At 36.3% G+C, this 12,266-nt stretch overlaps 2 protein-coding genes and 1 pseudogene across 2 annotated transcripts; 2 read left to right on the top strand and 1 right to left on the bottom strand.

The window, feature by feature from the left end:
- Positions 1-127: 127 nt before the first annotated feature.
- LOC103413411 (uncharacterized) lies at positions 128-1,636 on the bottom strand. Its single transcript, XM_008351878.2, has one exon. It carries the CDS (start codon positions 1,634-1,636, stop codon positions 128-130), a length of 1,509 nt encoding a protein of 502 aa, XP_008350100.2.
- Positions 1,637-2,673: 1,037 nt separating this feature from the next.
- LOC103430657 (cytochrome P450 CYP749A22-like) lies at positions 2,674-5,001 on the top strand. Its single transcript, XM_008368809.4, has 5 exons — positions 2,674-3,004; positions 3,114-3,340; positions 3,454-3,686; positions 3,899-4,283; positions 4,372-5,001. Exons 1-5 carry the CDS (start codon positions 2,743-2,745, stop codon positions 4,810-4,812), a joined length of 1,548 nt encoding a protein of 515 aa, XP_008367031.1. The 5' UTR covers positions 2,674-2,742; the 3' UTR covers positions 4,813-5,001.
- Positions 5,002-7,980: 2,979 nt separating this feature from the next.
- LOC103414435 (cytochrome P450 CYP749A22-like) lies at positions 7,981-11,483 on the top strand (annotated as a pseudogene).
- The last annotated feature ends 783 nt before the right edge of the window (positions 11,484-12,266 follow it).

The following is a 12,266-nucleotide window of genomic DNA, read 5'->3' as shown; positions in this document are numbered from 1 at the left end:
ATAGAATCAAAAGTAACCATAGGTTCAGAGATGCAAACCAAGTCAGGATGATGAGAGTGGCAAACATTAGAAAGCTCCGTACGTGTATCGGAATTACCAATACCGCGAATATTCCAATAAACTAGCTTCATTTGGAGGTAGAAATAACTTGTCTTCCTGCCCTTGTAACATAGGGTTCTTCTTGCCTACATGCATCAACTTTTTGGTTTTTCTTTTGTTTCTTTTGCTGGGATTTACTAAGAACTAGAGTAAAGTCATTTGAATCCTTCCCTGCATCCACAACATTGATCTCTTTCCTCAAACCAAAACCAGGTGGGACATCAACATCAACATTGTGGTCGATATTAATTTCTTCCGAAGGCTCATCTCTCATCTCCTCTGAAAGAGTATCATTCAAGTTGCAAGAAGGGGAATCATTAATAATATTGGTTGGTTGTACCTTTAGAAGCTGTCTATCTGAAATTGTCTCTAGGTGACCATGAGGATCTGTTGATGAATCAATGACCTTGTCAGCCAACACACTTAGCTCATTATTCACAACAGTCATTAGTATTTGATTCGCAAAATCATTGACTTGTTCAGTATGGCGTTGCTCAAGAGAGCTACAAAGTGGGGCTCCCATATCATTATTAAGTCCAGTAGAACGATTATTGTGAAGAATTTCAACTGAAGGGGAACGTTCCATGTGTATAGTATCACCTGGAGGAGAAACAGTCTTAGCCGATGGTTTTGGACGATAAACTTGACGAGTTGGTGATCGTCCACGACGATGCGCCTCAACATGCGGATGCATCCCATCAGAATGATTACCCTTTAAATGCCGGCATTTGTTTGTATTATGGCCAATTACACCACAATGACCACAGGTTGGTGGCAAATTCTCATAAATAATATCAACAGAAAAACCATGTTGTTCCCGCTCAACCATAATAGTCGAAGGCAAATCAGCAGAAAGATCCACATCGACCAAAATTCTAGCATAATAACCATATAACTTTTCACGTGTAGCATGATCCAACTGGAGTGGGGTACCCACCCCACGAGCAATTTCCATAAGAATGCGAGGGTGCCAATACTCTTGACTTAGGCCATATATTTTGATCCATACCTGAGCATGTGTTTGGGGAAGGACATCACCAGGTTTGAAATCTGGTTGCCATTGAGACAGCCTAAAAAGACCAAATTGAAGTGTACAGGTTCCACCACCCCACACTCTTCTCATATCTTCTTCGCTGGAAAAGTGAAGATCAAAATAGCCCTTGCCAAGAGGTACCAGTTTCCATGAATTGTGAAGCTTCCATAAAGAAGCCAAAGCACTCTTGAGAAGCTCAGTCTTCATCGGCATCGTTCCTTTTTTTAACAAAAGCCTACCAATGAGGTTTGTTCGACATGAACGTAATTGTTCTTGATAAAGGTCCTCACTGATTTTAACATAAGTCACATCTCCCCGAACAGTAGGAGAGGGAAGTTGACTTAAATTAACTGAAGTTTCCACACCATTTGTGACAATGGCAGCAAAGGTTCGTGCTTTTGGAAGTTGTCCGGATAATTGACCAGTGGCAGTATTCAATTTGGAAGAAGTAGCAGAGAAGTCAAGAAATCCCCATGGGCATAAGGCAACGGGTGACTTGTCCATGGAAACCAAGAGATTAACCTAGAACAAAATGCATTCCAAAATAATAATATAAAAAAAAAAAAAAAAAAATTAAATATAAAATTAGATAGTTCAACCTGTTGAAAAGTGTGTAGGTGCAACCAATTGTTGAAAATCCTTCAAAAGCAGAGTCTGTTGGTGCAGTATAGGTGCAGCAAGACCCTAAGAATTGCTTTAGATTAAAAACCCCAATTGCGGGTTATCGCAGTTCGCAAACAGCAGCCAATCTTCAACACCGAAGAGTAACCAGCGCAGCGAAATAACGAACCAAGACCAACGGATGGCGATGTGGAAGATTCAACAACGGCGCCGGGACGACGCCGCCTGGGACGACGCCGACAGAACACCGTCAAACCCTAGGGACACGATATTGATGATGTTGATATTGTATACAAATATACCACTTCAATAACACGTCTTGTATGTGTTTAGACATACATTTAGCAGCCTCTACATGACATATGTTGGCTCAATTCATCAATAGTTTGCATGCTCGATTCATACGTCTTTTTTTTTTATATGTATTCTTTTAAATTTGTTTGAGTTAAATAGAAGGCGGTGAACGTAATTGACTTTTTCAAGTGCCCACGTAATTTGGTTTTCTAGGCAGTCAAGTTGAAAGATATGTGTATGCATGATAAGGACAAGCACATTGAGTACGTCATGTCATTTATGAGGTTTTAGCCGCCCTAACTTGTAGTCTCCATGTATGGAAAATAATGGATACACCACCAGAAATGTTGCTCACTTATTTGCAAGCCAAAAATCTTTTCACATGGAAATAACTTATATACTTTAATTTCCGAAAAGCTAGAGCTATATAAGGCGTGTAAGAATGTACCATTTCCCAACAAGGATAGCCATTGCTGACAAAGCAAGGAGACATACATTTCCAAATATAGAGCTCCATGACACTGATATGTGTTTTGATTCAGAAAATACTTGGCTCCTTCCGCGGACGAAACCCTAGCGGTTTCTGAGTGACGGCTCATGCTATAAATACGAAAGAAATATCCAGTAAGGAAACCTAAGTAGCTAGGAAACTTAAAACCACAGTAGCTAGGTTTAGAGAGCTATAAGAGAAAATTATGAGTTCTTTGGAGGGCTTTCTGTGCTTCTTCCTTGTCTCAGTTCTCATCAGCATCCTTCACAAACTATGGTGGAAGCCGGCTCGCATGCAGAAACTGATGGCTTCGCAGGGAATCAAAGGCCCTTCTTACAAACTTGTTTATGGAAACACGAAAGAAATATCCAGCATGAAAAAAGAAACAATGAGCAGTCCCAAGAGTTTGTCACATGACATATTATCTCATGTTCTACCTCATTTTCACTCGTGGACGAACGTATATGGTAACTAAAATCTTAACTCTTAACTTCATTAATTAATTATCTTATCGTTCTTAGTTAAATTTATTTAGTTCCGAATATTTAATGTTGGTCATTTTTTTGCACACAACAGGGAAGTATTTTCTTCAGTGGCATGGTTCTCAACCTCAGTTGGTGATTAGAGATCCTGAATTGTGCAAGGAAATACTCCAAAACAAAGATAGAGCTTATCCAAAATCAAAGATCAAAGACTATCCCAAGAAGCTACTTGGAGATAGCGTTCTGACAACACCCGAGTATGAAAAGTGGACAAAATTGCGAAAGCTCGCAAACCATGCCTTCCATGGAGAGAATTTAAAAGTAAGCTATTATTATTCCTTACAATTTGTGGAAACTCTGATACAATTATTTGACTTGTATATATATATATTATTTTATTTTATTTTATTATTAATTTTTTTTTTTTTTACTAGGGTATGCTTCCAGCAATGGTAGCTAGTGCCGAGTCGATGCTAGAAAGGTGGAAAAACTATGAAGGCAAAGAAATTGAGGTGTTTGAAGAATTTAAGTTGATGACTTCAGAAGTGATTTCCAAAACAGCTTTTGGCAGCAGCTACTTAGAAGGAAAGCTCATTTTTGAGTTGTTAATGAAGCTAAGCTTCTTTGCATTCAAGAACTTTTATACAGTCAGGTTTCCCGGTATCAGGTAAATAATATACTCCCTTATCAGGTATCCAATATACTCTTTTCCCTAATCATAATAGGCTTAGCCTCACAATAGGCTAGTGATAATACAATAGGCTAGCGATAATTTGGTTCAAATTCACCTTTGGCGAGAGTCGAACCTAAGACTTCTCACTTACAAGTGCAAGGGGAGTACCCCTAGACTGTCTAATTAATTTCACTCAAATATTACAGTAAGTTTTATAAAACCAGTGATGAAATAGAAGCGGAGAAAATTGAGAAAGCACTGCACAACTCGGTAATGGAGATTATTAAGAAACGAAAAGAGAAGGCAATATTAAGGAATGGAGAAGAAGACAGGTTCGGGAGTGATTATCTTGGACTACTTTTGAAGGATCATGATGATGCCGATGACAAGCAGAGGATATCGGTGGAAGATTTAATCAGCGAGTGCAAGGCGTTTTACTTTGCTGGACAAGAAACCACTACTGTTTTGCTTGCTTGGACTGTCTTGCTTCTGGCTATCCATGCGGATTGGCAAGAGAAAGCAAGAAAGGAGGTCTTACAAATCTTTGGAGAACGAACACCGAACGCTGATGGCATTTCGAAACTAAAAACAGTAAGAAATTAAGAATTAACTAATGTCACACAATTTTTAATTTCTTTTTTAATTGTCACAATATAATTTTCTGTTTTCATGCATGCAGATGAGTATGATCCTCAACGAGTCTCTAAGGTTATATCCTCCCGCTGTTTCTATTTCAAGGACAGTTAAAAAGGAAGCTAGGTTGGGAAAGTTCATGGTTCCTGTCAATTTAGATTTGGTTATTCCGATTCTAGCACTTCACCATGAGCCCGAATTCTGGGGACCTGACGCGCAACTTTTTAAACCAGATCGATTCTCAGACGGGGTTGCTAAAGCTACCAACAATAATATGGGTGCATTCATGCCCTTCGGAATGGGACCTCGAACTTGTGCAGGCATGAACTTTGTAGCCAACGAAGCGAAGATTGCACTGTCGATGATTTTACAGCGGTACAGCTTCAGTCTCTCCCCTGCTTACACCCACTCGCCTTTTCAGCTTCTTACGCTTCGTCCGCGATATGGAGTTCAAGTAATTCTACATCCTCTTGTGGACTGCCCATAAACTTTTCCTGGACTTGGTGAATGGAGTACCGACTGCTGAGTACACAGATTTAGTGTCTTCGATAAATATTCCAGCAATATATATATGTATATTATAAAACGGGTATGAACTTAATAGATCCGATTGTTTGTGATGAACATGATCTAATAGATGATAATGGAGAAATGGTCGGGTTTTTTTCCACTTTCATTCAACTTGGGGATTGATGAAGGATGATATGATTCACACATATTTTTATCTTTTGTACACATTCTATTAATTTAGGTGATGTGGACTATATGATTCACACATATTTTTATCTTTTGTACACATTCTATTAATTTAGATGATGTGGACAACACAAACGGAGTGACGTGAAACACGTGTGGCCATTGAGCTTCATATGTGAACCAACATGCTCTGATACCATGAAAAAAGTTGAGGTTCCACCATAAAACCAATTGACAATATGAGGTGTAGCCCAACCTCTTATTAGTCTATGCAAGATCCCTCCTCTCATCAATGCGTGATTTATTCTCAACACACCCCCTCATGGGTGGCGGATTTTCAAGCCTAATACGTGTGAAGCCAAACGGCCACACGCACTCCACGTCACCTGTTATGTTGTCCACGTATTAAGCTTGAAAATTTGTCACACGTGAGGGGTCGTGTTGAGAATGAGTCACACATTGATGGGAGAATGGACATTGCATGAGCTTATAAAAGGTTGGACTACTCTCCATATTTTCAATTGGTGTTATAGTGGAACCTCAACTTTCTTCATGGTATCAGAGCATGTTGTCCCACGTGTGAAGCCCAACAACTACACTTGCTCCACCTCGTTGTGTTGTCAACGTATTAGGCTTAGAAATTCGCCACACGTGAGAGGAGCGTATTGCGAATGAATCTTAGCTAATGGGAGGAGGGACCTTGCATAGGCTTATAAGAGGTTGGGTTACTCTCCATATTGCCAATTAGTTTTATGGTAGAACCTCAACTTTCTTCACTTTTGATTCTTTTCAATTTATTCAATTTGAACAATTGAAAATTGAGAAGTACATGGAAAAAAACAAAAGAGTGTAAATAGCACTACCTTGATGAAACTTAATGAAATTATGGATGAAAATTGAATGTATGTGGCATGTTAAGTCTAGGGGATTAATTGTAATCTTTATTTTATTTTGTCTGAGTGGTAAATGCACAAAAGTTAAAAAAAAAAAAAAAAACATGAGGTTTGTGAATCTTGCCATCGTAAATTGATACAATTGAAAAGAGAATTGAACTACTAGGACCAAATCCCAGGCTGCACAGGCCTAGAAAACAAGAATATCCAGGCCCAAAAAACATAAAAAAAAAGATATGATATCCATACATCCCATTTTACTTTTCACACACCTTTTTAATTTTCGGCCTTCAGATCGGATGAATTGAAGAAGATTAACGGACATAAATCATCAAAAGGTGTGTGAGAAGTAAAATGGGGTGTGTGGATAGCACACCCCCAAAAAAAAGCTATATGTCTGGCAATTACCTTCTTTAGTTTGTATTGTTTGTTAATTTGAAAGATCAGCCTTACTGAAAGGGAAGTTGATGTACAAGAAAGTGAGGTAGCCACTATCTAAGCTTTCACTTCATACACTTAGAAGCACGAAATTGATGATGTTGATATTGTATATTGTATATATACTACTAATTAAGTATGCAATTAAATAACACGCTTTACACGTGTTTAGACCTAGAAATTGCCGTTTTCAACATGAAATTAATAGGCTCGGTTCATCAGTAGTTTGTGTTCACAATTCATAAGTCTTTTTCTATATATATTCTTTCAAATTTGTCTGAGTTAAACAGAAAAAGACAAACGTAATTTGCTTTTCTAGACGGCCAAACGAAATATATGTTTTGTCGTGGAGACATGATAAGGACACACACATTGAGTAACTTGAATATATAGCTTTGTCATTTTTGAGACTTTAGCTGCACTAAATTGCAATCTCCATGCCCGAAACTGCTCGCTATTTTGCGAGGCCGAAATACCTTTTCTTGCATGGAGGCTAAGCTTTGCCAGATATTTGACTGCTTTGGACTGGATTCCATGTACAAATTCTGGCAAAGAGGCCCAGTAGAATTTACCGAAGGCGGGCCAATTTGGAACCGCGACCGGTAAAGAACTAATATTGTAGGAAATATTTTTTATTTTTTATTTTTAATAAACGTTTTTGCTAGAACAACTTATATAAACATGTTGGAAATTTAGCAAAAAATATCCAAGTACTTCTTAAATAATAAGCATTTCTGGTTATAAGTTCTTATTGATTTTCTTGAAGAATTTTTTTATTTAAATTTTTTTATTATTAATGTTCAAAATTATTGTAATAATTTAGATACGAGGGAGTTTCAAACTCAGAACGCATGGGTGTAAACCCAACACTCTACACAAAAAGATATTAGACCACATGCAAGATTTATTGAGGAATGAATGGTATGAGAATTTAGAAAATGAATTCATGAGAATTTGAGGAGGGGATGAAGATTGTCATGGCTCTATAATATCGCTACAATTCGGGAGTACAATCAAACCATGGGAAAAGCTCCACTCGGGTAAGCACAGGAATCACTAGGCAAACAAAAAAACTCAAGAGAAATACTAAGAAACTCTTTTAAAAGTTAAACTCTATATAGATTTTATGTCATCTCATAGTTTAACGTTAATCCTTATATTAATATTCTAAAACATTGTACTAGAAAAATAAGGTGGCAAGAGAATCCATAAAAAAATTCAATTTTGAGAGAGTTTCCTTGACATTTCTCAAAATTCAAATGGAGGATGATTCTCTCCTCTCATAATCTCTCTCCCCTTCCCTCCTCTCCTATTTAAACGATTATGGTTTAGCCACGTCAACATCTTATATTGATTTTTTTATAGAGACAATAAGACAAAAAATAATATGTGAGAGGAGAAGAAGGAAGGGGATCTCTGCATTTTGGGAACTTGGCAGATGAAACCTCCAACAACTGCTACACAAGAAGACAAGTCTGTGCATGTAGAAAACGTGTTTGAGTGCTCGTAACTCATAGTTCATAAACCTTCACCACGTGTGTGTGTGTGTGTGTATAATCATCTGTTTTATATTACTTTCAGTTCCATTTACTTGCCAGATGAACCCTAGCCTTCAAGAAGTTTTGATCATGACTACTATTTCAGGCCTTCTGTGTCTGGTCCTTCTGGTTCTCTTAGCTCTCGTCAAAATCTTTCACAAACTATGGTGGACTCCGACTCGGATACAGAAATTCATGGCTCTGCAGGGAATCAAAGGCCCTCCTTACAGACTCGTCCATGGAAACACCAAAGAAATTTTGAGAATGCAGAAGCAAAACATGGGCAGCCCCAAAAATTTGTCGCATGATATAGTATGTGCAGTCCAGCCTCACGTTTACACATGGACCAATATATACGGTCAGTGGTGGATATAAAACTTTTTCCTTTATTGTATTTTTTCAAAGGATAAATTAGTTTCGTACACCTCATTTCTCATTTCATTAATTAAAACCTTATTCATTTTTTATTTTTATCCAGATCTCTTGACTTTTTTTCATGTTATTATTTGAATATTAAATTATTTACAAGTCATTATATGTCAATTTAAAAATGAACAATTATTAATCATTTTCAAATATAATATTTTTAGTATTTTTTAATATATTTCTATTTATAATTTGTATCTTTTTTTAATTTATACCAATAATTTTAGTTTTAAATTATACCCATAATTTTGAATTTTAATATGTACCCATATTTTCAATCTAATTTGTACCCATAGTTTTGAATTTTAATGTGTACCCATATTTTAAATTTAATTTGTACCAATATTTTTTTTCTGAACTTATCCATACTAATTATATGTGTTTATTTTATGTTTTAAAATATATCAATAGTTATTTCTTGCACTATATTAATAATTATGTGGGTACATTTTTTTGGCTAGAACTATGTGAAGAACAAATCACTCTATTATTGATTTTTAAGTAAATGTTAGATTTGTAAACAATATTATTTGGATTTGTTTAAATTTCATCATTTGTGGGATATTGAATGGATAAATGCACGAGTTAAATCTCTTAAATGATGCTAGGCACCTTGATCAAAACTATTTAAACAAATAAGGTCATATTCTAACAATTAGGTTTATTAGGGACCGAAGCCAAAATGATCATTTTCTAAAATTTAGTTTGAAGGTAAGTTTTGGTAATTTTTGCATGCAAATTCAGGGAAGATTTATAATGGCATAATTCTCAAACTCAGTTGGTAATTATGGAACCAGAGTTGTGCAAAGAGATACTCAATAACAAAGACAGAGCTTATCCGAAAAAAGAGTTCGGTAACTTTGAGAAGAAGGTATTAGGAGATGGCATGGCGACCACATTAAATGTTGCGAAATGGATGAAGTTGCGAAAGATCGCAAACCATGCCCTCCATGGAGAGAGCTTGAAAGTAAGTTCTTCCTCATTAAGCTACTTTCTGGTGATATATTGTTGTGGTATTGTTGTTTTTATAAAAGGAAAAAACTACGATGGATGGACAAGATGATATCCTCTCGTGTTCCAGTCTCGTGTCGTATTTTCATGTCAGTCGCATTCCCATGTGGTTATCCAACAATTTTTTCTTGCTAATTTGACGTTTCTCCGTGTCATATATCTCCATGTCCATGTCCATGCATCGTATGGAAAAAAAAAAGAAAAAGAAAAAAAAGACTAAATTGCAAGGAAAATTTGCTGACAGCATGCATGATGGGATATTTTGTTTTGGGATAGATTAGTTGTGGTCCCTAGCTGGTCCCTAACTATTATAGACTCAAACCATATGCATTTTAGATTGAAGTATCTCTCCTGCCACACAGATGAAGTGATAACAAAAGAGATGCAATAATACCAATAAAGACTCAAACCATTATTTTGCTTTCATTTACGCTACCAATTTAATTATTGAAATTTGCTTATGGGTTTCAGCAAAAAATATTGCTTATGGGTGCATTCTAGATTATAAAAAAAAAATATATCATTTTTTTTATATTTTCTACAAAATATGAGTACATTTATATAATAAAATTTGGGTACATCTTACATATAAAAAATTGGTACATTTATATAAAAATGTGGGTAGATTTCACATACAAAAAATTGGTACATTTTATATAAATTAAAGGGTATTGGGTACATTTTACATAAAAAAAATGGTACTTACAAAACAAAAAATTGGTACATTTTGCATATAACGAAGTAGTAAATTTTTAAAGAAAAATGGGTACATTATAAATAAATTATGGGTACAAATCAAAGTTTAAAAAATATGGGGACAAAAATAAATTAATATATGGATACAAATTAAAACTGAAAAGAAAATTGGTACAATTTAAAAAAAAAAAGGTTGCAAATTAAAAATAGGTGCAAACTAAAAATAGAAATATATGATATAACGTTTGGCCATAAAGGTACAATTAATATATGGTAGCTTGTACCGAGACCATGTTAGAAAGGTGGAAAAATCATGAGGGCAAAGAGATTGAGGTGTTTGAAGAACTTAGGTTGTTGACTTCAGAAGTGTGCAAAAACAGCATTTGGAAGCAACCATGGTGAAGGACAAAACATTTTTGAGATGTTGATGAAGTTGTAATTGGGTAGCTATTATTTATATCTTAATCACTTATCATGTTTGATGTTTCACTGAACAATGCAGTAAATTGTATCAAACAAGTGATGAGGCTGAAGCAGAGAGAATTGAGAAAAGAATGCACAAGTCCCTATTTGAGATTATTAAGAGAAAAGAGAAGAAAAGGCAACGAGGGGAAACAATAACGACTTTGGAAGTGATTATCTTGGATTACTTTTGAAGGCTCATCATGATGCCAATGAGAAGGAGAGGATATCCGTGGATGATATGATCGACGAGTGCAAGACGTTTTACTTTGCTGGACAAGAAACCACTAATATTGAGCTTGCTTGGATTGTATTCCTTCTGGCAGTCCATACTGATTGGCAAGAGGAAGCAAGAAGGGAGGTTCTTGAATTAGTTGGAAAACAAAATCCGAGTCCTGAGGGCATTGCCAAACTAAAAACAGTAAGAAAGTAAATCAAATAAGTGCTTCTAAGTTTGGAATCCCAATTTAATTTTGGTGTGTTTTCGAATTAGTTTTTCTTGTCATTGCATTCAGATGAGTATGATCATCAACGAGTCTCTAAGGCTATATCCTCCTGCTGTTTCCATGGAGAGGAAAGTTGATAGGGAGGTTAGATTGGGAAATTTCATTATTCCTGCTAATGTTGAACTGGTCATCCCAATTCTAGCAATCCACCATGAGCCTGAATTTTGGGGGCAAGACGCGCAACTGTTCAAACCCGAACGCTTCGCACGAGGAGTTGCTAAAGCTACTAACAATAACATAGCCACATACATACCCTTTGGAATGGGACCTCGGACTTGTGTGGGTATGGATTTTGCAATCATTGAAGTGAAGATTGCTCTGTCAAAGATTTTAGAACGCTACAGATTCACTCTTTCCCCTGCATATGTCCACTCGCACGTTCGGTTCATACTTCGCCCACAACATGGAGTTCAAATCATTCTACACCCTCTTGTGAACTTCCCATAAACCCTGCAGTTGGTGTATCCATATGTTCGAGACATTTATGCCTTAATTTTCAATTAAAAACAAAAGACGCATCATCTGGTATAAGATGTAATTCTATGTAAAATCATGTCTTAGAGATGGAATAAAGAATTATGAGATGAAGGGAACCATCTGTTATACTATTTATTTTTAACAATAACAAAAGAACATAAAAAAGAAGAAGAAGAAAATGGGTTCTTAGAGGGAATTGCTAATAATTCGTTCACGCTCTCTGTGCATGTTCCTTCTCCTATTTCTCTTCAGGATCCTTCACAAGATATGGTGGACTCCGATTTGCATACAGAAGTTGATGGCTTTGCAGGGGATCAGACGCCCTTCCTACGTACTCAACCATGGAAATGCCAATGAAATCTCCAACATGGCGAAGGAAGTAATGAGCAGGCTGAAAAATTTATCGCACGGACATACCTCTGTACTTGAACCTCATATTCACGGATGGACCAAGATATATGGTATTTTTGAAGTAGCATAAATGTTAATAATTTAAGTATGAAAAGGATTACTTCTATTCGGTTTTTCATTTTGATGCAGATGAATATGATCATCAACGAGTTTCTAAAGTTATATCCTCCCGTCCCGCGGTTTCCCTTAGGAGGAAAGCTGGAAGGGAAGTTAAACTGGGAAAGCTCATCATTGCCGCTAATATTGATCTCATCTCATCATCCCATGTTTAGCACTTCACCTTGAGCCTGAATTTTGGGGACAAGATGTGCACCTTTTCAAGCCAGAACGATTCTCAGACGGGATTGGTAAAGCTACTAACACTAATATAGCCACATTATCACCCTT

Source organism: Malus domestica, chromosome 13 (assembly GCF_042453785.1).
Source record: "Malus domestica chromosome 13, GDT2T_hap1".
In the NCBI taxonomy this organism is placed as follows: Eukaryota; Viridiplantae; Streptophyta; class Magnoliopsida; order Rosales; family Rosaceae; genus Malus; species Malus domestica.
This window is presented reverse-complemented; position numbering and strand designations above follow the sequence as displayed.